The sequence below is a fragment of the Chiloscyllium punctatum genome, chromosome 4, assembly GCF_047496795.1.
Source record: "Chiloscyllium punctatum isolate Juve2018m chromosome 4, sChiPun1.3, whole genome shotgun sequence".
Taxonomy (NCBI): Eukaryota; Metazoa; Chordata; class Chondrichthyes; order Orectolobiformes; family Hemiscylliidae; genus Chiloscyllium; species Chiloscyllium punctatum.
In genome coordinates this window covers 95,634,407-95,658,575 of record NC_092742.1, presented here as the reverse complement: position 1 = coordinate 95,658,575, position 24,169 = coordinate 95,634,407, and the positions used below count along the sequence as shown (strand labels likewise).

Below are 24,169 nucleotides of genomic sequence, written 5' to 3'. Positions count from 1 at the left end.
GGGCTGTTTTCCCTGGAGTGTCAGAGGCAGAGGCTTATCAAAGTTTATAAGGTCATAAGGATCATGGATGGGATAAATGGACAAGGGCTTTTCCCCCCGGTGGCGGGAGTGCAAACTAGAGGGCATAAATTTGAGAGGGGAAAGATTTAAAGGCGACCCAAGGGGCAACTTCTCACGCAGCGGGTGAGTGTATGGAATGAGTTGCCAGAGGAAGTGGTAAAGCTGGTACAATTAGAAGATTGAAAAGGCATCTGAATGGATATATGAACAGGAAAGATTTAGAGGAATATGTGCCAAATGTTGGTAAATGGGACTAGATTAATTTAGGATATCCAGTCGGCATGGACGAGTTGGGCCAAAGGGTTTGTTTCTGTGCTGTACAACTCTATGACTCTAAGATAAGACTGTATGTTCGGGCAGGGTTGAGGGGAGTGGGGAAGAATGTAAGAAAACGGAGAACACTCTTGACATGGTCAAACTCTAGGAATCTCTTGTAAAACATATTGCATTCATTATAATCTATATAGAGTATAGATTTTTCTGTAAAATACTCACTTTAAATGCTTATCTGTTTTGGTAACTATATTCCTACAGTCTCCCAGCACTTGTTTTCACCAGCTACAGTGGTGACCTTCATTTGCTTCAAGATGAAGGCTATAAACCTAACCCATCTGATCACTGTTGATTAGCATTCACCATCATGAGTTGAGCATTGCCATTTCCTCTGCCAAATTTTCCAATGCTGCACAATCGCTAAGTAGTGAGGAGAACTGAAGTCTCTTTTTTTTTGTTGTTGAATATACCACTTCCATGAACCCAGATATCCAGGCTCATCTTTCAGTGCTAAAAGAGGAAAGCTTAAGTATCTGTCATCATCTCAAAGATTGACAGCAGCCATACATTGTGTTCCTTCTGGTATTTGGTATTTGTCTCTGTTTTCACCCTTCCACTTCAGGTGTACTCTATGTAATTCTTTGTCAGTAGAGAATGTCCATACAAACCCAGTTTTGAAATGCTGAAGAGAAATTCTGATTAATGGAGTTTGTGGGTGGGCTGAATGGCCTTTCCATTGATTTACAGTCTCAACACTGAATGGAAGAAAATGCAGATTACTCTTAATTCATGTTTACCAAATTTGACTTGTATTTTAATTCTAATTGAACTGCAAAAAACTAACCTTTTAAAATGATCTAATGTAATTCACTAGATAATCCTATTCTACAAAGACTATTAACAGCAGTAGATTGCAGTACTTCAACTGGCAAAGTTGAAATGTTCATATATTGTTTTCTGGAATCTTCCACTTGGTTTCAGTCAGATTCTTGCACTGTCTATTACACTGTCAACTTCAAAGTTATGTAAAACCTGAGTTTGAGAATAAAATACTCTGCAATTCTGGTGTGGTCATCAGAAGAGAGAAAGATACTAATTCTCTGAGTTGTCAAGCAGGATGCAGTAGGAAGGTGTCTTTTCCTTGATATGTATCCTATGGCAGTTGAAAGACTCTTGGAAGGTTTACTCTGGCGTGGCTCAGTGATGAAAGGGCTAGAATGGAGGCTTAATGTTGAAATTGGTTTGGGGATAATCACAGGACTGAGGGAGAAGATCTTCTTTGGTCACTGGATGTTATAACTCTGTTAAATGGGAATAGATGGATGCATTGGAGTGAGTGACTGTGGATTGTTCCTTACAAATTCTAGGGAGACTACATTATTAAGTGTCCATATGTGCAGCATGAGGTTTATCGTCACATTAAGACATTAGTCTGGGGTATTGTTTCCACACTTTGGAATATTTGTTACCTACAAGGTAAAGTTTAGTACATGTTGGTTTTAGTTTATTTCTTACAGTAGAATTCTCAAAACTTTGAGGATTGTAACGTAAAGGTTTTTACATGAGTCATCACTTGTCAGTCAAGTGGACAACACAAGTACTGACAGGTTTTCAGTACTTTGCTTTTGAGCTAACTAGGAACAACCTAAGTGCACTCACATCATTCTCTTTAAGACCGTAGTGGTCAGCTTCCCTTTGTTCTTTCCCTCCCCGTTGCACTCCTGAATGTTGGATAACATTGCAATCTTCCTGTGTTGAGGTTTGGCATGAGACTGTTCCAAATGTATTCTGATGGTACTTTTGAAGCCCTTGTGCTTGGATTTCGATTCGGTTGTTTTGTTTTCTCTCCAGCTGTGGTTGACTGATGGCAGATGATGCAGACAAATACAGAGTTAAAAGCTGTCCAGTTTCTCTGGTTCACTTCATCGTTAGTATAAAACCGGCACACCTTGCTCTGTTCTCAAGTGAGGTATGCAGCAACCAGTCTGTGCCATCTGCTCCACAGCACACTGATCAGTTTCTCTGTGGTTCAAAACAAGCAAGGGTAATAAACAAATAGCACACGAAACGCTGTTGGATCGCTGTGATTTCCTTATTCAAAACCACAATTACAACCAGACTTCGCAGTTTCATTTCTTTTGAGTACAAATTTTAATTGGGAAAATCTGTGCTTACTCATGAAATAGGAATAATCATTATTAACCGTCTTATTGCCAGAAGCTTGAGCTTGTCGGAGATTGCTCAAATGTGATTCACAAATTGGCAGACAAGTCAAGTAGTTAAGTTTTTTTTTAACTTGCATCTCTTCAGGTTGTTTGCTTTCAATGACCCACTTTATGATAGTCACTTTGAAGTCACAACATAATTCCGTGGATCCAAATGTGAAATGTGAAACCTTGAAATGACGATCATACAGCTGACAAGATGCTCTGTAGCTTTGATCTTGCGTTGCTGAGCTCTCTGTCCACAACTCCGCCTTGTCATCTTGCTCAACTTGCCTGCTGCATAGCAACATGGACTTTCAATGTTCAACTATACTATGTCATACAACAGTACTAATTTTTTTGCATTTCTTTCCTTGTCTTCCAACAGGTTCAGATCATGTTGTGTACATACAGTTTTCTCAAGTAGTCATTTATATGTTTGTGATTTGTCATCAGGTGATTTGGCACTGCAGCTGATCCATGTTTCAGTAGGGACTCCCTGATCACTGGTTGGGACATTTTTCAGACTGAGGCAAAATGTACTGTCCCTCCTTGGGCCCTGCTGTGTCTCTGTCTCTGGTAATGCACACTTGTCTGCACCCCCACGTCCTTGCTGTCTGAGTGAAGCTTGATTTATTCATCATGCCAGTATGTGTGAACCTATATCATTGCATAGTTTGCTAACTCCAGGAGAGAAAGAAAATAATTCTAAGTGTGGAGCGGAGTTTACAAGGCATGACTTTTCCAAATTCAGTTTGGAAATTAATGTTACTCATAGATGCTCCTTACAATGACAATTTTTTTTTTTGTTTTTGTCTTTTGAATTTATAGATTAAGAAAGCATACAGACAGAAGGCTTTGAAATGTCACCCAGACAAGAACCCAGACAATCCCAAGGCAGGTGGGTCAATATGTTTCTTTCAGGGGTGACTCAAGTATTATTCATTTGGTTTGACATCTAAAGCTTCATTCAATTAACTTGGCTAGTAGACCACCAATAATTAGTCCTGGTGACTTGTAGGGTATCATAGAATGTGGCATAGCACACTCTGGAAGATGAAATTTGATTAAATTTGCGGTGCTATACGCTGCTTGAGAAGGACAACGGCAATAGGAGAAATGAAGATTGCTTCACATTCAAGGTCATTTAGAAATGAAGGAATCTGAACTTCTAGGAAGGGCTGAAGTGAAACTTTGACGTTTGAAATAAATAATATTGAGAATGAAGTTAAAAGAGATTTGAACGTGCAATTGAAAATAAGATGTTCTGGTAAAGAAGAAGAATTACCAAGTTGAATGCCTTCTTGTAAGTAAACAAGTAGGACTTCTGAGAAGATTTATAGCTCAGATTGAGGTTATGGATGTAAGTTTGCTGGCTGAGCTGGAAGGTTCACTTTCTGATGTCTATATAAAAAGAACAGGTACCCAATGAACACAGTCTGCTGATTTCCCAGCAGCAAACTCATACAAACAGACAAAACACGTCCAGAAACCCTAGCTGCTCTCCCCTACAACAAAGACATCTCTGAAATGACTGCCAGACTATGCAGACCTCTTGGCATCATGGGGCTCACAAACTCAATAACACTAAAACAGCAGCTAATGAACTTAAAAACCCTATAGAGACAACAAGCAAAATAATGTCATTTACAAAATACCTAACAAACATTACATAGGACAAACCAGCAGAAAACTAGTTACCAGGATACATGAACATCAACTAGCCACAAAACAACATGACCCATGATCACTAGAATCCTTACATACAGATGAGGAAGGACACTACTTTGACTGGGACAACAGATCCACTCTAGGATAAGCCCAACAGAGACATGCATGAGAATTCCTAAAAGCATGGCATTCCAACTGGATCTCTATCACAACCACATCGACTTGGACCCCATCAACCAACCCCAACCCCCCCAATAGTTGCATGAAACAGACCACACTATCATATTGTCAGAAGTTAGAAATTTATTTGAAATCAAATAGAAGCTTATAGAATAACTGTGGTGAGCAGAAAAGCAGAATACCAAGAATGCTGGAAATCAGAAGGAAAAGCCGAAAGTGCTCAAAAGAGTTTCAAAGAAGAGTCAATTTGGACTTAAAATGTTAAGTCTGTTTCTCCCTCCAACAGTTGCTGCCAGACCTGCTAAATAACTGTGGGCACCGGTGTTTAGAAGTATTCTCTAGCACTCATTGGTTTCTGGCTTTGTTTGGAAGCTTAGTATTTTGTTCATTGTATTACAAGGATGTAAGGCTGGGTTAAAGGTCAACATTTGATATTGGAGAGTGTATAAAACTTGTTTTGAATTGATTATATGTGTCTGTGGCAAATAGAGTTGGTGAGATTGCCAAAATTGCAAAAAAGCCCAAAATAAAACACAATGGCTCTTTATGCATGTAAATGATGACGCCACCTCTACCTCATCATCATCTCTTTCTACTGCCTGCTTGTCATCAGCCAGCTTATCTGACGTGCGCTCCTGGATACAATTATCTCCAGTTAAACATTGGGAAGACTGAAGCTATTGTTTTGAGTCCCTACCGCACATTCCATTCCTTCACCACCAATTACAATCCCCTTCCAATCCAATGTCTTAGACTGGATCAAATTTATGTAACTTTGACGTCCGAATTTACCCACAGCTCAATGGTCTCCATATGCTAAACTTGTGTCAACAGCTAAGTCCACATCTATCCCATTCCATTTTTCATCCATGCTTTCAAATTTGTCGGCATCTTGCCTTTGCTTATTTCTATAATACATTCCACCAGTACAATCCCTCATGATATCTGCATTCATCTCTGCTTTTGTGTTCAAGTCCTCTCAAAATAAATGTGAACATTGCATTTGCCTTCCTAACTACTGACTCAACCTGCAAGTTTACCTTGTGAGAATCCTGGAATAGAACTACTTATTCTTTGCACTTCAGACTTCTGAATTTTCTCCCCATTTAGAAAATAATCCATGCCTCTATTCTTCCTGCCAAAGTGCATGATCTCACACTTTCCCACGTACTCCATCTACCACTTCATTGCCCACTCTCCTAACCTGTTCAAATCCTTCTGCAGCCTCCCCGCCGCCTCAATATTACCTGTCCCTCTACCTGTCTTTGTATCGTCTGCAAACTTAGCCAGAATGCCCCCAGTTCTTTCATCTAGATCGTAATGTACAAAGTGAAAAGTTTCGCTCCTAATACCGAGCCTTGTGGAAAACCACTTGTCACCGGCTGCCATCCTGAGAAGGACCCTTTTATCCCTACTCTCTGCTTTCTGTCAGACAGCCACTTGTCTATCCATGTTAGCATCTTGCCTGTAACACCATGCATCCTTATCTTACTCAATAACCTCCTATGCAGCACCTTGCCAAAGGCCCCCTTGGAATCTAAGTAGATTAATTCCATTGGCTTTCTTTGGTCTCAGCTACTCATTACTTCTTCAAAGATTTGTCGCAGTTTTGTCAGGCATGGCCTCCCCTTGTGAAACCATGCTGACTTTGTCTTTATTTTACCAGCATTGACCTCAAAACAAGAGATTACAATTACAACAATGTGTTACAAGAAAGGGAATAGGAATAATCTTGGGAATTACAGACCAGTTAATCTTGCGTCTGTGGTGGGTAAAGTATTGGAGAGGATTCTGAGAGACAGGATTTATGATTATTTGGAAAAGCATAGTCTGATTAGTCAGTGTGGCTTTGAGGGCAGGTCATGCCTCACCAGCCTTATTGAATTCTTTGAGGATGTGACAAAATGCATGATGAAGGTCGAGCAGCGAATATGATATTTATGGATCTTAGCAAGACCTTTTGATAAGGTTCCCCATGGTAGGCTCATTCTGAAAGTAAGGAGGCATGGGATTGAGGGAAATTTGTCTGTCTGGATACAGAATTGGCTGGCCCATAGTAGACAGAGAGTGATAGTAGATGGAAAGTATTCAGCCTGGAGCTCGGTGACCAGTGGTGTTCTGCAGGGATCTATTTTTGGACCTCTGCTCTTTGTGATTTTTATAAATGGCTTGGATGCAGAAGTGGAAAAGTGGGTTAGTAAGTTTGCTGATGACACAAAGGTTGGTGGAAGGCTTTTGTAGGTTAGAATGGGACATTGACAGGATGCAGAACTGGGCTGAGAAGTGGCAGTTGGTGTTCAACCTGGAAAAGAGTGAAGTGATTCACATTGGATGCATATTACAGGCTTAAGGGTAGGATTCTTGGAATTGTGGAGGATCAGAGGGATCTTGGGGTCCACGTCCATAGATCCCTCAAAGCTGCTACCCAAGATGATAGGATTGATAAGAAGGTGTATGGTATGTTGGCTTTCATTAGCAGGAAGATTGAGTTTAAGAGCTGTGAGGTTATGCTGCAGCTCTATGGAGACCTGTTTAGACCACACTTCAAATATTGTGTTCCATTCTGGTTGCCTCATTATAGGAAAGATGTGAAAGCATTAGAGAGAGTAGAGAGGAGACTTACCAGGATTTTACCCGAACTGGAGGGCATGTCTTATGAAGAAAGGTTGAGGGAGCTAGAGCTTTTCTTATTGGAGCAAAGAGCGGTGAGCGGTGACTTGATAGAGATGTCCAAGATGATGAGGCACAGGTAGAGTGGGTAGAGACTTTTTCCCAGGGTAAAAATATCTATCACAAGGGGGCATAAATTTAAGATGATTGAAGGAAGCTTTAGGGGAGATGTCAGAGGTTGGTTCTTTGCACAGAGTGGTGGGTGCATGGAATGCATTGCCAGTGGTGATGGTAGAGTCAGATACATTAGGGGCATTTAACTGCCTCTTGGATAGACAAATGGATGATCATAAAATGAAGTGTATGTAGCTTAGTTTGATCTTACAGTAGGATAAGAGTTCGGCATAACATCGAGGGCCGAAGGGCCTGTACTGTTCTATGTTCTGTGAGTGCTACTCAGTCCATGCCAAATATACCTACTAACATCTGGGACAAATTTTGAAATTGGGAAATTAGTCCCACAGATTGCCCTCTCCCATCTGCTGTTTGACAAGAGAGTGGCAATATCCATTGGCTCAAGTCAGACCTAGAACAAAGGATGACAGCTGTGGTCATTGGAGGACTATCATTTCAGTCCCAGCATACCAATGAATGAGCTTGTTATTTTTCTGTAGAAGAGCTCTTACACAGACAACTGAAACTTCCCCCTGCTCCCTCATCACCAAATCATCTATGGTGTTTTTCCATCTATTAAGCACCATCAGTAATTTTCAAATTGATTAATTTGCATTCAGAGTCCATGAAGGGGAATGCAGACCATCAAAGATGAGGGAGAGAATGGGGGCAAGCTTGGCAGTGTACTGTCTGATGCCCAACCATCTTCAACTGTTTCTTCAATGATTTTAACTCTGCCATTAGGTCAAATAGGAATGTTCACCGTACTGATGATTGCACAATTTTAGTATCATTTGCAACTCCACTTCATGTCCATTGTTTAGCAAAATCTGGACAACATTCAGGCTTGAACTGAAAAGTGACAAGTAGCATTGATATCACACCAGTGACAAGAAATGACCATCTAACACAAGAGTATTTAACCATCCTCCCCGAACTTTCAATAATATTCCTATTATTGAATCCCCACTATAACTACATTTTGGGCATAGCATTGATCAGAAACTTAACTGGTTTAAAAAAAACCTGAGTACAGTGGTTATAAGTGAAGGTCTGATTCTACAAATTCTGCAATGGGTAACTCACCAGACTGCTAACTGCCTGTGCCATCCACAGAAACAGACCCTTCAGTCCAACTTGTCCATGCTGACCAGATATCCCAACCTAATCTAGTACCATTGGCCAGCACTTGGCCCATACCCCTCCAAATCCTTTCTACTCCTATACCCATCCAGATGCCTTTTAAATGTTGCAATTGTACCAGCCTCCACCACTTTCTCTGGCAGCTCATTCCATACACGCAACACCCTCTGTGTGAAAATTTGCCCCTTAGGTCTATTTGCCCCTCTAGTTCTGGACTCCCCGACCCCAAGGAAAAGGCCTTGTCTATTTATCCTATCCATGCCCCTCGTGATTTTATAAACCTCTGAGGTCACCCCTCAGCCTTCACTCCAGGGAAAACAGCCCCAGCCGATTCAGCTTCTCCCTTTGCCTCAAATCCTCCACCCCTGGCAACATCCTTATAAATCTTTTCTGAACCCTTTTCAAGTTTCACAACATCCTTCCGGTCAGAAATGTATTGAAATACTCCCCATTTGTCAAGATGAATGTAGCTGCAACAATCAACTATGCAGGGCAAAGTTGCTTGCTTGATCAACACCTTGTCTACAACTTTAAACATTCACTCCCTCCACCACCAAGACACCGTGCAAGCACTGTATGTAATATATAAGATGCACTCATTGCAACAATTCGAGGCTCCTTCAACAACTTTCCCATCCTCTGACTGCTACTACCCCAAAGGATGAGAGCAGCAAATGCATGGGAACATCATAATGCAACTCTATAAAGCTTTAGTTAGGTCACATTAGGAGTTTTGTGTGAAGTCTGGTCACCACACTATAAGAAAGATGTAGAGTCTCTGGAGAGGATGGCGAAGAGGTTTGCCAGGATGTTGCGTGGCTTTAGAGTGTATTAGCAAAAAGGAGAGGTTGGACACACTTGAATTGTTTTCACGAGAGTGTCAGAGGCTGAGGGACAACCTGATGGAAGTGTAGAAAATTATGGAAGCAAGCTTTTTACACAATGAGTGGTAGTTGCCTGGAACACACTGCCAGGGGTGGTGGTATAAGCAGGTAGAATAACAACTTCTAAGAGCCATTTAACAGACATATAAAGAGGCAGGAAATAGAGGGATAAGGACTATTTGCAGGTAGATGAGGTTAGTTTAGAATGTCACCATTGGGGCCGAAGGGTCTGTTCCAGTACTGTTCTGTGATCCTATCCAAACCACACACCATCCTGACTTGGAAATATATTGTGTTCTGTCATTGTCTCCTGTCAAATCCTGGATCTCTGTACCTAACAGCACTGTGGGTATAAATGCATCATATGAACCTCGGTGATTCAATAAGGTGCTCACTGCCACCTTTTCAGGGGCAATTAGGGAAGTACAACAAATGCTGGCCTAGCCAGTGGCACTCTCACTCTGTAAGAAGAAAAGAAAACTTTCACCCTACCTAGGATCAGCCACCAAGGCCCTGAACTTGGGAATATCCCTAATGCATGTCTCCTCAGCGCTACATTTTTCTTTTGCTACTTACATCCTCCTTTGAGTAAAAGCAGAATGTATCAGGAAGGTTAATAAACCATTTTTGTCAGAGTCAAATTTATAATCTATTGAAAATCAAAAGAACTGCACATGCTACAAATCAGATGCTGTAATTAAGTTTATAATCTGATGATATGGGCTGTTTTCATGCATTAAAGGTTCCACGTAATTGCAGGTTATCTTGTTCTCATTCCACCTCAATTAAACTTTTTTGAGGGCATTTCTAAGAGTATTTGAGGGCAATCCTTGGTTTTCAGGAGCTCCCTTTTCAATCCAATTGACTCCTCCATTAGATTATGCAGCCTTTATTTGTCGTTGATAAATGGGATTTTGATCTGTTTAAGAAGTAGAATTAGAAGAATTCATCAATACTCTCAATAATCTTCATAGCTGCATTAAACTTAAAGATACATTACACAAGGAAGCATCAATTTCCTAGACGCAATAGTATTTAAATCAATACAAGATAGTAGGTAATGTTAGCAACAAAGATCTGTCTTCAAAAAGAAACAATTCATACTTCTGGACACAAAAAGCATCATCCAAAACATGCTTTCTCTAGACTGCTGAGGTCATAGCTAAATAGATTATCTTTAATTAAGCTGCTCCAGCTGATGTAATTCATGCTGTGTGTTGCTTAGAGGTGTGATAACATGCAGCTACACATGTATATGAAATATAGCTACTGATTATTAAGTTATACACGTCATTACAAAAGCATTCTCAATGTTTTATTGAAAGCCAGCTTTAGAGACTCCATATTAATTTGCAAGCAGTTTGTTACTTTTTTCCTGTCTCAGTGAGCTGAGTATTCTTTCGTTGAAAAGTGTAAAACTATTCTCCCCGTTTGCAGTTCCCTCTTCACACTTTGAAAGCAGGGAGACAGAACTGCAAAGCCACATTTGCAGCCCCTTATCCCCTTTGCACTTTGCTTTCCCTCCAGCTCCTGTACTTGGCAGCCAGCCTCATTCTCTGGGTCTTGGCCTCAGCCCCAATCCTCCCTCAGTGGCCTCTCTCCTCAGTCCAGCAGCCTCACTTTGCCATTTCCCTCAACAGTAACCACATCCCTCCCCCACCCCAGCTATCTTTATCCCATATCACTCTATCATACCACCAAAAACCTCTGTCATCTCCAACTTTGTTTGCTGCTGCCATTCACCTTGTTGCTTTAATCACAAGTTGCTTCTCTCCAACATTTGCTTCTAACAGGCTCAGTGGAAGATCACAGCTCGAATACTGTGTGCAGCTGTGGTCTCCTTGTTTAAGGAAGCGTATAAATGTATTGGAGACATTTCAGAGGAGGCATGCTAGATTTCAGCCTGGAATAAGTGGGTTATCTTGTGAGGTTAATTTGGACAGGTTTGGTTTTGTTTTCACTTGAGTTTAGAAGAGTGACAGGTAACTTTATTTAAGTATATAAGATTCTAAATGATCTTGACAAAGAGGATATGGAAAAGACGTTTCATCTTGTGTTTCAGTCCAGAATGCATTATTTTAAAGTTAAGAGTCACACTTTTTCAGGTCAGCAAAGTTTTTTTTTTCTCTCTCTCAACTTTGGCACTCTCTGCCTCAGAAGGTGGGGGGATCGGCACGGTGGCTCAGTGGTAGCACAGTGTCGGGCACACTGGTTCGATTCCAGCCTTGGGCGACTGTCGAGAGTTTGCACGTTCTCCCTGTGTCAGTGTGGGTTTCCTCCAGATGCTCAGGTTTCCTCCCACAGTCCAAAAACGTGCAGGTTCAGTGAATTGGCCATGCTAAATTGCCCATAGTGTTCAGGGATGTGTAGATGCATTAGTTAGGGGTAAATGTAGAGTAATGGGGTAGGGGAATAGTTCTGGATGGGTTATTCTTCAGAGAGTCAGTATGGACTTGTTGGGCCAAATGGCCTATTTCCATAGTGTAGGGATTCTTTGAAGGCAGTGGAGGCGAGGTTACTGAATATTTTGAAGACAGACCTGGATAAATTCTTGTTGGACAGGTGAATCAGAGGTTATTAGAATGGATGAGAATATGGCATCCACGCTTTTAGTGAGTGTTAATGAGCCTGTTGAGGAACTGCTGAACATGGGAGATAATAACTTGAGGTATCTAAGTGAGTCAATTTTGGATGAAGAAAAAATATTCGATACAGTAACAACTTTTATTACATCTTTTCAATATTTCACAGCTTCTAGTTCTTGTATATTATTCAGAAGGATGGCAAATCTGCTAATTTTTTTTGGTTCTTAATTAAGCAGTTCTGGGAAGGCCAGAATTATTGTTCATGCCATTTTTGCTTTGAGAAGGTTGTGGTTGAAATCGGAGATTCTGAAGGCAGTGGGCGACAGGGCAAGAGTATTGAGAAAACGACTAATATAGATGGCTGAATGTTCTTAGAAGCTGCATCACAGGGTTTTTAAAAAAAAAAGTGGCTGCTGAGAGAGTAGCTGCATTGGTTGTATTCCATGGGTTCTGCAGAGAATCCATCGGATTGGAAAGTAGCAAATGTAGGTCCACTTTTCAAAAAGGAAGGAGACAGAAAAGCTAGTTAGCTTCTCGCCTTTCATAAGGGGAATGTTGGAATCTATTATTAAGGAAAATAGATCAGGCGCTTAGAAAATCTTAAAGCAGTCGGCAGAGTCAACATGATTTTGTGAAAGCAAAACAGGGTTTGACTAATTTATTAGCTTTTTTCAGGACGTAACAAGCAACATGAATAAAGAGTGATTTTCAAAAGACGTTTGGTAAGGTTCAACTTCAAAGATTACTGCACAAAATAAGAGCTCATGATAAAGGGAGTAATGTACATATAAAGAATTATTTTGCCAACAAGAAGCAGGGATTAAGATAGGTAGGACGGTAGTTTGTAATGAGGACATAAGCAGTCTGCGAAGAGGCAACGTTGGCTTAAGTTGACTGGCAAAAATTTCACAGATGGAGTATAATGTGAGAAATTGTGAGCGTGTGCACTTCAGCAGGAAGAATTGAAAAGTATGCTATTTAAACGAATTGAGATTGCAGAACTTGTGTACTGAGGGATCTGGACTTGCTGGTACAAGATACAGCAAGTGATTAGGAAGGCAAATGAAGTTATATTGTTTATTGCAAAGAGAATGGAATCTTAAAGTAGGGAAATATCACTAGTGTATAGAGTCTTCGTGAGGGCAGCCCACAAACCCACTAAAACAGCAGCTAATGAACTTGAAAGACCCTATACAGACAACAAGCAAAATTAATATCATTTACAAAATATCTTGCAAGAACTGTAACAAACCCTACATTTGACAGACAGAAAACTAGCCACCAGGATACATGAACATCAACTAGCCACAAAAAGAGATGACCCATTATCACTCGTATCTTTACATACAGATGAGGAAGGACACCACTTCGACTGGACAACACATCCATCCTAGGACAAGCTAAACAGAGATACTTGCGAGAATTCTGAGAAGCATGGCATTCCATTTGGAGCTCTATCAACAAACTCATTGACTTGGGTCCTATTTTCTACCCCCTGAGAAAAAGAACAGGAAATGACATCACCAACCCAAGGAAACCTAAACACATAAATAAAAAGCATGCCATACCACCAGTGTGTCAACCAGAGGCTCACTGATGATACCCAGTATGGTGACGAAATGTCTGAAAACAAACCTTCTAGCTCAGCGAGCAAACCTGCACCCAGAAGATTAACTTTACTAATTCCTCATATAAAGGATTATTTTATATCCCAAGGTTTTTGATAAGATGCCACATCAAAGGGTATTGTGGAAAATAAAAGCTGGGTGCCCTCTTGTATTAATCACAGAAGGTTCATATGCAGATACAGCAAGTCTTCAGGAAAGCTAATGGAAAGTTATGTTTTATTGTGAGGGGAATTGAATAGAAAAGTTGGGAGATTATAACTCCAGTGTTATAGGGCATTTGTTGAGATCACACCTGGAGTACTGTGTACAGTATAAGTCACTGTACTTGCAGAAGAACATTAACGAATTGGAAGCAGTTCAGAGAAGGTTTCCCAGACTAACACCTGGATATAGCAGATTGCTTTATCAGGAAAGGCTAGGCCTATCCTTTGGAATTTAGAAGAGTCAGATGTTTCTTAATTATAACAAGTAAGATCCTGATGGAAATTGATCAGGTGAGTGGAGAAAAGATGTTCCTTTGTGGGCAATCTAGAACAAGGGAAAAGTTTAAAAAGCAAAGGGTTGCCCATTTAAAATGGAAGTGAGGAAACATTTTTCTGTCAACAGGTTGACAGAATCCCATTCCTGAAAAGAGGATTCCTGCAGAATCTTCAAATGTTTTTAAGGCAGAGATAAATAGATTCTTGATTACCAATTGAATGAAAGACTATTGGGAATATGCAGGCATGTTGAGTTGAGGTTAAATTCAGATTAACCGTGATCATATTCAGTGGTGGAGCAGGTTTGAAGGGCCACATGCCTACTGTTGTTCCTTGTTCTCATGTCCATATGTTTATTAGGAAAGACAGAAAAAGCAGGCCTGGTGTTAGAAGAACAGGGGTAATCTTCTTGAACCATTATAAATCCTAATGTGACTTGAATGCTGAGAGGATGATTTCCCTTTGTGGGAGGAACTAGAGGTAGGGTGCATAGTTTGAAACAAGGAGAGTCCCATTTAAGACAAAGAGAAGGAGCAATTTCTTACTGTGAAAAGGTTGTTAGTATTTTCCTTTTCCTGTCATGGAGGCATAGCTAGTGAATATCTTTTGAGGCTGAGTCACATTCTTGACGGACAAGTGAGTTGAGGGTCATGCAGATGGACACAAAAGTAGAGTTGAGGCCACAGAGCCGGTAAGATCTTATCAAATTAAGCAGGCTCGAGGTGTCAGGTGATGTACTCATGTTCCTAACTCCTATGTTCACACGTATGCTCAATATCAGTCATGTACAGATTTGATGGAGATGGCAGATTCTGTTCCTTGAACCAACTCTGGATTCCTAGCAACAATCCAACAGGTTTCACGCTCATTTTCAGTTGTTAGGTCAGATACCAGATTTCTTTAATCTAGTTTCCCAAGCTAACATTGGTAGGATGCAATTGCAGAAAATGGGTTGCTAGTACAGAACCATAAGTCCTCGGGTTTTGGTTTATGTTGGCATCTGCAGGAAAGACTCCTCATTTATTCCGTAACATCTCGTTATGTTCCTTGAGTTTGACCGATCATCCAGTTTAATTATGGCTGATCGAAATTCCATTGACCTTCCTTTGCTTTGTGATCATTAACATGTTTAGCAAATTCAGTAGCCGCAGTTTTGAAAATTTAATCAATCCTACATGCATTGCATTTTGTACTACAGTTAAAACTTGCTCTTCTTATATTCATTCTTTATATTTTCTGAATTTTGTAGTGGAATTGTTCCATCAGTTATCCCAGGCTCTGGAAGTTCTGACAGATGCAGCTGCAAAGGTAAGATTCTTAATTGCATATTCCTCACGTTATTGGAACACCTTCCTGACCTGATAACTTTCTGCAGTAACAATGCTGCTTCTGTACTACTTCACTATGCAATCAGATATTTTCTCTGATAGATTCAGTCTATCTCAGTGACCATCACTTTTCTCCAGTTGTAACTAGATATTTTTTGAGCAGTTGTGGTAGGTTATTGTGGTTGAGGGAACGATCTTTTTGTTTCAAGTTGATAATTGATACTAAGGAGCTTTCCTAATTTAATTATCCCAAAACACTCCTAAGCCATATACAAACATAGGATCGATGTGTTGCAAAGCTCCAAATATGTTGTCCCATCAAACCTTCCCTGTGTAAATGTTCAATGAACTCTCAATGCTGCCCCGTTAGCCATTAAGAAATCAGGTCAGCTTTCGATAGATATAGTAAAAGTCCCTCTGTAACCAGAAATTTCAAACCAATCTCTCTTTGATATCGGGTAAACTGCTTACTATCCAGGAGAGTATTGGCACAGCACCAATGTGATGTGTTCACATTTGACATGTTGACCATCCAGTGACCTTTAAGTAAGCTTCCAATTTACAGTCTTTCCTCATATTCTTGTTGAATAGATGTCGAGGCAGATGGTTTCAATTTAGCATCCTGTAAATTGAGAGTTTGTTCTTAATTCTTCATGCTGCATTTTTCAAACATTATATTGCATCTTTCAAGGCTGTATGTACCACAATTGATGAATAAAATGGGCTATAATTTACACCAGACGTTGGTTACAAGAATAATATTTACGGTTGTTTGCCAGTTCTTTCCTAGTGGAGAAGCAACAAACTTAAAAAATGTTTTCAGCAGATATTTTGTTGCAAATTGGCATCAATATAAAGCTTGCGCTAATTTCCTCTTAACAGCTGCTCTCATTTTGTTTTCATTGATGTTTCTTCCCAAAACAGAAAGTACATCTTCACACAGAATGCCTAATTATCATTTATTGTGAGACTGAGTGCCAACTCCTGATTTAAGAAAAATGAGTCCTGTCATATGGGATTCAGATGTAGAATTGGAATTGATTTAGAGAACCTGTTTCTTCGGTGGGGTGTTAACCATTGTAGATTTTTATACTTCTGACTATTCGGTGAATAAATATGCGATGTGGTGTGGTGCTCATCTTTACAAACCAGAAGATCCCAAGTTTGATATCATCTTTGAACTAAGCTGAAACAAAACCAGAAATTGCTGGAGAAAGTCAGCAGATCTGGCAGCATCTGTAGAGAGAAAAGCAGGAGTTAACGGTTCAAGTCCCATCAGACTGTTCTTCAGAACTGAAGTTCTTGTCAGTACTGCTTTGCGCAATCTGGCGAGTTTGCCAATGATCACTCTGTCCATGCTCAAAAATATGAATAACACCAGGTTGAGGTGCTGTGTTCAAGATGGTATCTGTGGAGCTGTACCCCATCACCTACAGATGGAAAGAGACAAAAAGAAGCTATATTTATGCTTTAACCCAACTAAACAGAGTTTAGTTTATCTCCCTTTGTTAAAGCCTATTCCATTGTTACATTATTGTATATTATGTAATTGATTTTGCTTTCCCATCCTGAAACTGATAACTGGAGTTCCAAACCAAACCATCTGGCATTCAGCACTGCAATGTCGGGTATGGTGCACACATGTTCTGATCCTGAAGGGTTGCCTTTTCCAACTGTAAACAATTGCTGCCATGCTGTCCATTCCCCAAGGTCTAACACCACAACAGGAGTTGCCACTTTCTCGCTTTTCTCCTAAACACCTTAATTGTAACCAGTCATCAACTGATTTCCTTTCTCACAGGGCAGCCTGCTGTTCTGTTTTTTGCTGCTGCTGATTTATCTTCTTTCCAGTTTCAATGTTGAGCACTAGATGTATTCAAACCAGCCATAACAAACCCTGTGTACTGAATGCAAAAATATTGGTGTAGGTTTCTCAACTTAAATCTTAATGATAGCAGAATGCCATCAGAATTTTTTGTGCAGTGCAAAAGCAGAACTGAAGCCAAGACCATGAGATATACTTTCCTTGCTTTGTTCTTCTAATTCTTTAGAAGGGCAAATGAGGTGGAGACCCATGTTTGGCACTACCTCCACTGGCTTTTGGGACCCATGTAAAATTAGATCAAAGATGTTGGAAGTGTTCCATTGAATTGTGGGATGCCAGCAAAGGAGAATACTTCAGATGTAATTTATATAAATGATTTGGAAGAGAATATAGCAGGCATGGTTAGTAAGTTTGCAGACAACACCAAAATTGGTGGCATAGTAGACAGTGAAGAAGGTTAGAGTTGAAAAATGTGGTGCTGAAGAAGGTTATCTAAGATTACCAAGGGATCTTGACCAAAGAGTGAATGGTCTGAAAAATGGCAAATGGAGTTAAATCTGGATAAATGTAAGGTGCAACAAACAGGGGTAGGGCTTATATAATTAATGGTAGGGCCTTGAGCAGTGTTGTAGAACAGAGGGACCTAGGGGGCAGGTACACTATGCTTTGAAGTTTGCATCACATAAAGACAGGGTGGTTAAAAGGGCTTTTGGTACGCTTGCCTTCATTGCTCGGTCCTTTGTGTATAGGAGTTGGGAAGTCATGTTGAGGTTGTACAGGACGTTGGTGAGGACTGTTCTGGAATACTGTGTCCAATTGTGGTCGCCCAGTTATAGGAAGGATATTATCATGCTGGAGAGGGTTCAGAAGAGATCTACCAGGATGTTGCTGGGTATGGAAGGTTTGAGTTATAAACAAAGGCTGGATAGGCTGGAGCGTAGGAGGTTGAGAGGCGATGTTATAGAAGTTCATAAAATAATGAGGTATAGATATGGTTAATAGTATGATGGGGAATTTCAAGACTAGAAGGGGTAATTATTAAGAGGAGAGAGAGAGGGGCAAAGTTTATACACAGTTCGTGGAATGAACTTCCTAGGGAAGTGGTGGGTTTGGGTACAATTACAACTTTCAAAAGACATTTGGATAAGTACATGAAAGGTTTGGAGGGATATAGGCCAGCAGCAGACAGGTGGGACTAGATTAGTTTTTGGAATAATGTTCAGCATGGTCAGGTTGGACTGAACAGTCTGTTTCCATGCTGTACGACTCTGTGATATGAATGACCTATTATCAAAGTCAAACCGTTCAAGGTCAAAAATCACACAACACCAGGTTATAGTCCAACAGGTTTAATTGGAAGCACACTAGCTTTTGGAGCGCCGCTCCTTCATCAGATAGTAGTGGAGCTCCACCTGATGAAGGAGTGTTGCTCCGAAAGATAGTGCTTCCAATTAAACCTGTTGGACTATAACCTGGTGTTGTGTGATTTTTAACTTTTGAACACCCCAGTCCAACACCGGCATTTCCAAATCAAGTCTAAGGTCACATCTCTTGTAGGTATCTGTGATGGGCAAATTAACACTCTCAATTTTCTTCCACTTCAAGGCAGCCTATGATAAAATCAGAAAAGCGAAAAAGCAGGCAGCAGAGAGGAACCAGAAACTCGACAGCAAGAGAAAGAAAGTAAAGCTTGGTATGTACAATTGGAAAAAGCAGTGCAAGTAGATTGAGGTGACAGATGAAGCACCAAAGGCTTGAACTGTCACAGCACTGGATAGTCTAGGGTGTGCTATCTTTCACCTGAATAAGACCATAAGATATAGGAGCACAGTTTAGGCCATTCAGTCCATCAAGTCTGCTCAGTCATGGCTGATATGTTTCTCAACCCCACTTTCCCACTTTCTCCCCCTAACCCTTGATCTCCTTGACACTCAAGAGCCTATCTATCTCAGTCTTAAATATACCTGGCCTCCACAGCCTTTTGTGGAAGTGAATTCTATAGATTCACCACTCTAGCTGAAGAAGTTTCTCCTTCTCTCCATTCTAAAATGTCTTCCTTTTACTCTAAGACTGTGTCCACAGGTCCTCGCCTCTCCTACCAACGGAAACATCTTCCCAACATCTACTCTGTCCAGGCCATAAGTCTTCTGTGTGTTGTATTTAGAGTCCCCCCTCATCCTTCTAAACTCCACTGAGTATAGATCCAGAGTCCTGAAACATTCCTCATATGTTAAGCTTTTCATTCCTGGAACCATTCTCATGAACCTCCCCTGAACATGCTCCAGGGCCAGTACATCCTTCCTGAGATATGGGGCCCAAAACTGCGCACAATACGCCAAATGTCGTCTGACCAGAGCCTTATAAAGCCTCAGAAGTACATCCCTGCTTTTATATTCACGTCCTCTCAAAATAAGTGCCATATTGCATTTGCCTTCCTAACTACGGACTCAACCTGCAAGTTTACCTTGAGAGAGTCCTGGAATAGGGCTCCCAAGTGTCTTTGCATTTCAGATTTCTGAATTTACTCCCAATTTATAAAATAGTCTATTCTTCCTACCACAGTGCATGACCTCGCACTTTCCCATATTGTACTCCATCTGCCACTGTTTGCCCACTCTCCTAACCTACTCAAATTGTTTTGCAGCCTCCCGCCACCTCAATGCTACCTATCCCCCTACCTATCTTTGTGTCATCTGTAAACTTAGTCAGAATATCCTCAGTTCCTCCATCTAGATTGTTAATGTATAAAGTGAAAAGTCTTGAGGGCCCAACTTAGAGTCTTGCGGAGCAACAGTTGTCACAGGCAACCATCCTGAGAAGGACCCTGTATTCGCCACTCTGCTCTCTGTCAGGCAACCAATTATCTATCCATGCTAGCACCTTGCTTGTAACACCATGGGCCCTTATCTCACTCAGTAGCCTCCTGTGCGGCACCTTGTCAAAGGCCAACTTGAAGTTCAAGTAGACAACTTCCATTGGCTCTCCTTGGTCTAACCTGCTCGCTATTTTCTCAAAGAATTCTGACAAATGTGTCAGGCATGACCTCCCCTTGATGAAACCATGTTGACGTTGAATAACATCTCTATAACATCGAAGTGCTTAATAATGCACTCTCTGACACCATGATTGAAGTTTTCCTGTGGTTGACATTGAAGCCCTTGACACAGCAGAGCAGAAGGGACACACCTTTGTCTTATCAGTTTTATTGACTATCCATTTCTGAAATTAGATGTATAAAGTGGGCAAGTATTCCCTTGAAACTCTCAATGATCTACCTCGCAATCAGAATGACAAATATTCAACACTTTCATGAAGAATGATCATTGCTGTGTGATCAATGAATAGATGGTAAGATGCACCAAAGTTTGAAATATATTGTATTTCGCAGAGAGAAAAAAATATGATGCTTCAAACAGAGCATCGAAACTCATAATAAATACTAAAGACTATTTTCAGTCTTATTCTCCTTTGCCCTATAGTCTGTAGTGGATGTGCTTTGACACTTGTAATGGCCTTCATTCACTGTCTGTCAGGGTACAAGATATTGATTGATGTGAGCTGAAATCTGTATTGTTTCCTCTATATTTTTTTTCATTCTCCAACCAAGGATTGCTTTTTGAATTGGGGGTTATTACCTCCTAGGGTGATTTAAAGGGTTTGCTTCAATAGCAGCACATTGTTTTCCTCATTGCAGACTGTTAATCACAGGAACAATTGCAGGCAGCCACTTGTCACCATTCACCCCATTGTCAGTGACTTCTGTGGCCATCAATAAAATGTTATTGAATGACCATTTGAAACTGAAGGGACTCCTATCAACTGTCCACAGTCTGATTATTATTGTGGGATAATCATAAAACATGTTGAAGCTAAACTGACCCTTAACCTGTACCGCTATGATCTGAATTTGGTTACTCAATTCACTCATATTGGTTGACTTTGAATTCTAGCCGTGTTCCTATTAAGTGTTGCCAGACTCTGCCACACAGATTAAATGGTTAATCATTTTGGCACCCCTCTTTTTATTTACTTTTCTGTGTGGCACTTTGACTGACTGCCACTTGGAGTTTTCTGATGCCAGGGCTAACACATTTGAGTCTGAAATAGACAAAAATTAGCCAAACTTTCCCCTGAGTGTTGCTAGTAAGAACCCAGTGTGAAATACTTTTACTTTCAGTGTGTCAATAAAAACCCTTGCTCCTTCAATTTTCGAGATAATCCTGTTCAAAGGTCACAGGATGCTTGGACCATATTTGCACCATTAGAGGCAGGTGGTTTGAGTGGGGAGATGTCCTAAGTTGGCCAATTCATCTCCATGAAACTGGACTTCACGTGTACACTTTATTCTCTCAAGTTGGGCCTTCTGCCTCTGGCGAAGGTTTGGAAGTGACTGTTCCTTGGTGAGTGCCTCATGTTCCTCTGTGCCATCTCCATGCTATCCAGTGCAGCCATGCCACCTCCATAGAAACCACATGGAAGTAAAATAAAATCCTGCCAATGTTTTGAAATACCTCCATAATCAGTCTGTCTCAATGAAATTCAACCTATGGTGCAGAGATAGAGAAGCCTCTCTCTCAATGCCATTTTCTAAGGTTGGGGTAAAACTTTACTCATTAATTAAGTTAAAAATCACACACCAGGTTATAGTTCAACAAGTTTTATTTGGAAGCATAAACTTTCAAAGCGCTGCTCCTTCAAGTGGTTGTTATTTTGAAAGCCAGTGTTCCAAATAAACCTGCTGTATTATAACCTGGTGTTGTGTGATTTTTAACTTTGTATACCCCAGTCTAACACCAGCACTTCCAACTCTTTAATTAATTGTGCCTACTTGACCATGTCTAATGCTAGTAATAGGCAGGGTCAATGAATAGGTTTCTTTTTATGGAACAAACATTTTTTATCTCGGCATACAGAACATTAACTGAAGTCTGTAAAGAGTTGAAACTCCGCATGCCACCTCCATGCTATCCAGCTGAAACTCAACATGCAAAAAATTCCTAATTTTTGGTATTGGTAGGTTATTATGTCTGAACTTAATTACAGGTAAAACTGTTGTTCAATTTTAGACTTAGAGGCCCGTGAAAGAGAAGCCCAGCTCAATGAAGAAGAGGAAATTAAGATTGCAAAGAATTTAGATGAAGTGGTAAGTGCAACATCATGTTCAGATCTCTGTAAAGTATTAAATGCAGGTGAGTTAGGCTTCTGCCAAAGGTAAAGTTCATGCACAAAAGTAACCATTTTGTCGAGGTACTCAAAGACTGCCATCCAATGAAATCGTACAGCAATATAAGCACAACAGTTCGATAACATTTGATTCACTGATGCTGATTCCTATTAAATTGAAATTAGTATAATCAATGATAATCTGAGGATCAATCTTTCAGCAGTTGGTCTAAGAACAATGCAATCTATCTTTAAAACTCCAGGAAAGCCAGTATGTTTACATGTGAAGTACCCAGTCATTATTTTTAAAGAAGAAATTAAACTGGTTATGAGAAGTTCAAATACAGGAATTTTACTTGAGTATTTGTTTTATCTATATGCATGTTGACTGCAGTTTCATCCACATGGGTTTTGACTGCAGAGTGGGATGGTGTAATAGGGACTAAGTGGAGAGAATACAGTCAGTGAACAAGTCTAACTTTAAAGAGTGAAATATTGTCCACTATTTCCTGCCTCAGGCGACTCTGTGTGGAGTTTGCACATTCTCCCCGTATCTGCGTGGGTTTCCTCCGGGTACTCCAGTTTCCTCCCACAGTCCAAAAATGTGCAGGTTAGGTGAATTGGCTGTGCTAAATTGCCCGTAGTGTTAGGTGAAGGGGTAATTGGGTAAATGTAGGGGAATGGGTCTGGGTGGGTTGCGCTTCGGTGGGTCGGTGTGGGCTTGTTGGGCCGAAGGGCCTGTTTCCACACTGTAAGTAATCTAATCTGTAAGACTCTAGGTCCTGGTTGGATTTATTTAGTGGTAGTGTGAAGTGTAAGATCAGATATTGAAGTACAATGATGATTGAGGTTTCTGTGAAGTTCGTGATGTAGGACGATAGCAAGATCATTGTGCAGTAAATTAGCTGGGGTGATAATGGGGATAAGGATGATGAGGAATATCATTAAGCTGTAGCTACAGTGATGTTATTGGATGATATTGAAGTGCAGGTGAAATATATTATGGAGTCTCAATGGTGAGGTTGAATTGGCATTAGGTCAAAACAAGGTCAGTTAAGATGTTGAATGTGATGGAGACAAGAAAGGTTTAGGATCATTGAGGGTAAATGAGTAAATGAGATAGAAATCCACAATAGGGTTTCTCTATTGCCTCTAGCTAATTGGAATCAGGGAATAGGCCTAAATAGGTAATTTGCAAGAAATGATGATAGTACCACGGGGATCGTTTGGGACCTGAACTATTTATAATCTGTATCAATAACTTGACCATATGTATAGTTGCTCACTTTGATGATATAAAAATAGGTACACAAATACATCCTTCAAAGGATGTATGGAGTCTACAAAGAAATATGGATTGGTTAATTGACTGTGCAAATTTTTGGCACATTTCATATCTTACAACATAATATTTACTTGTCCACTATGCAAGGAAGAAAATAAAAGCAGCGTTTTATTTTAATGGAGAGATATCTGCAGAATACTCTGGTATAGAGGGATATGGGTGTCCTTACACTTGGCTGTCAAAACAAAATGTATACAACTTCAGCCGATGAGTAGAAAAGCAATTGTCATTTAGTGCAAGCGCTGTACAGAGCAGTGTTGAGACCATGTCTGGTGTTTTGATCTTTCTTCATAAAAGATATGAATATGTTAGAAGCAGTTCAGAATGTGTTCACCCAACTGATACTTGCTTATGCTTGTCTTACGTGGAAGGGATGAGGATGCCTGTGAGGATCCTTATGATCTAGCTCTGAGGAAAAGTCATTGGACCCAAAACATTAACTCTGAATTCTCTCCTTAGATGCTGCTAGACCTGCTAAGCTTTTCTATCAATTTCTGTTTTTGTCCTTGTGAGGATACTTACCTAATGAGAAAAAAAATGGACTTTGTTTGGCCTGTGTCAATTGGAGTTTAGAAAAATAAGTAGTAATCTTTCCGAAACATCTTACATCCTGTGGA

General features: G+C 40.3%; 1 protein-coding gene across 1 annotated transcript in view; it reads left to right on the top strand.

The window, feature by feature from the left end:
• Positions 1-24,169, top strand: part of LOC140475998 (dnaJ homolog subfamily C member 17-like) — a 75,028-nt gene that overhangs the window by 37,566 nt on the left and 13,293 nt on the right. The window contains exons 2-5 of the mRNA XM_072567899.1: positions 3,369-3,438; positions 15,141-15,199; positions 18,650-18,737; positions 22,111-22,187. Coding sequence (XP_072424000.1) covers positions 3,369-3,438; positions 15,141-15,199; positions 18,650-18,737; positions 22,111-22,187 — 294 coding nt within the window. The remainder of the gene's footprint in view (positions 1-3,368; positions 3,439-15,140; positions 15,200-18,649; positions 18,738-22,110; positions 22,188-24,169) is intronic.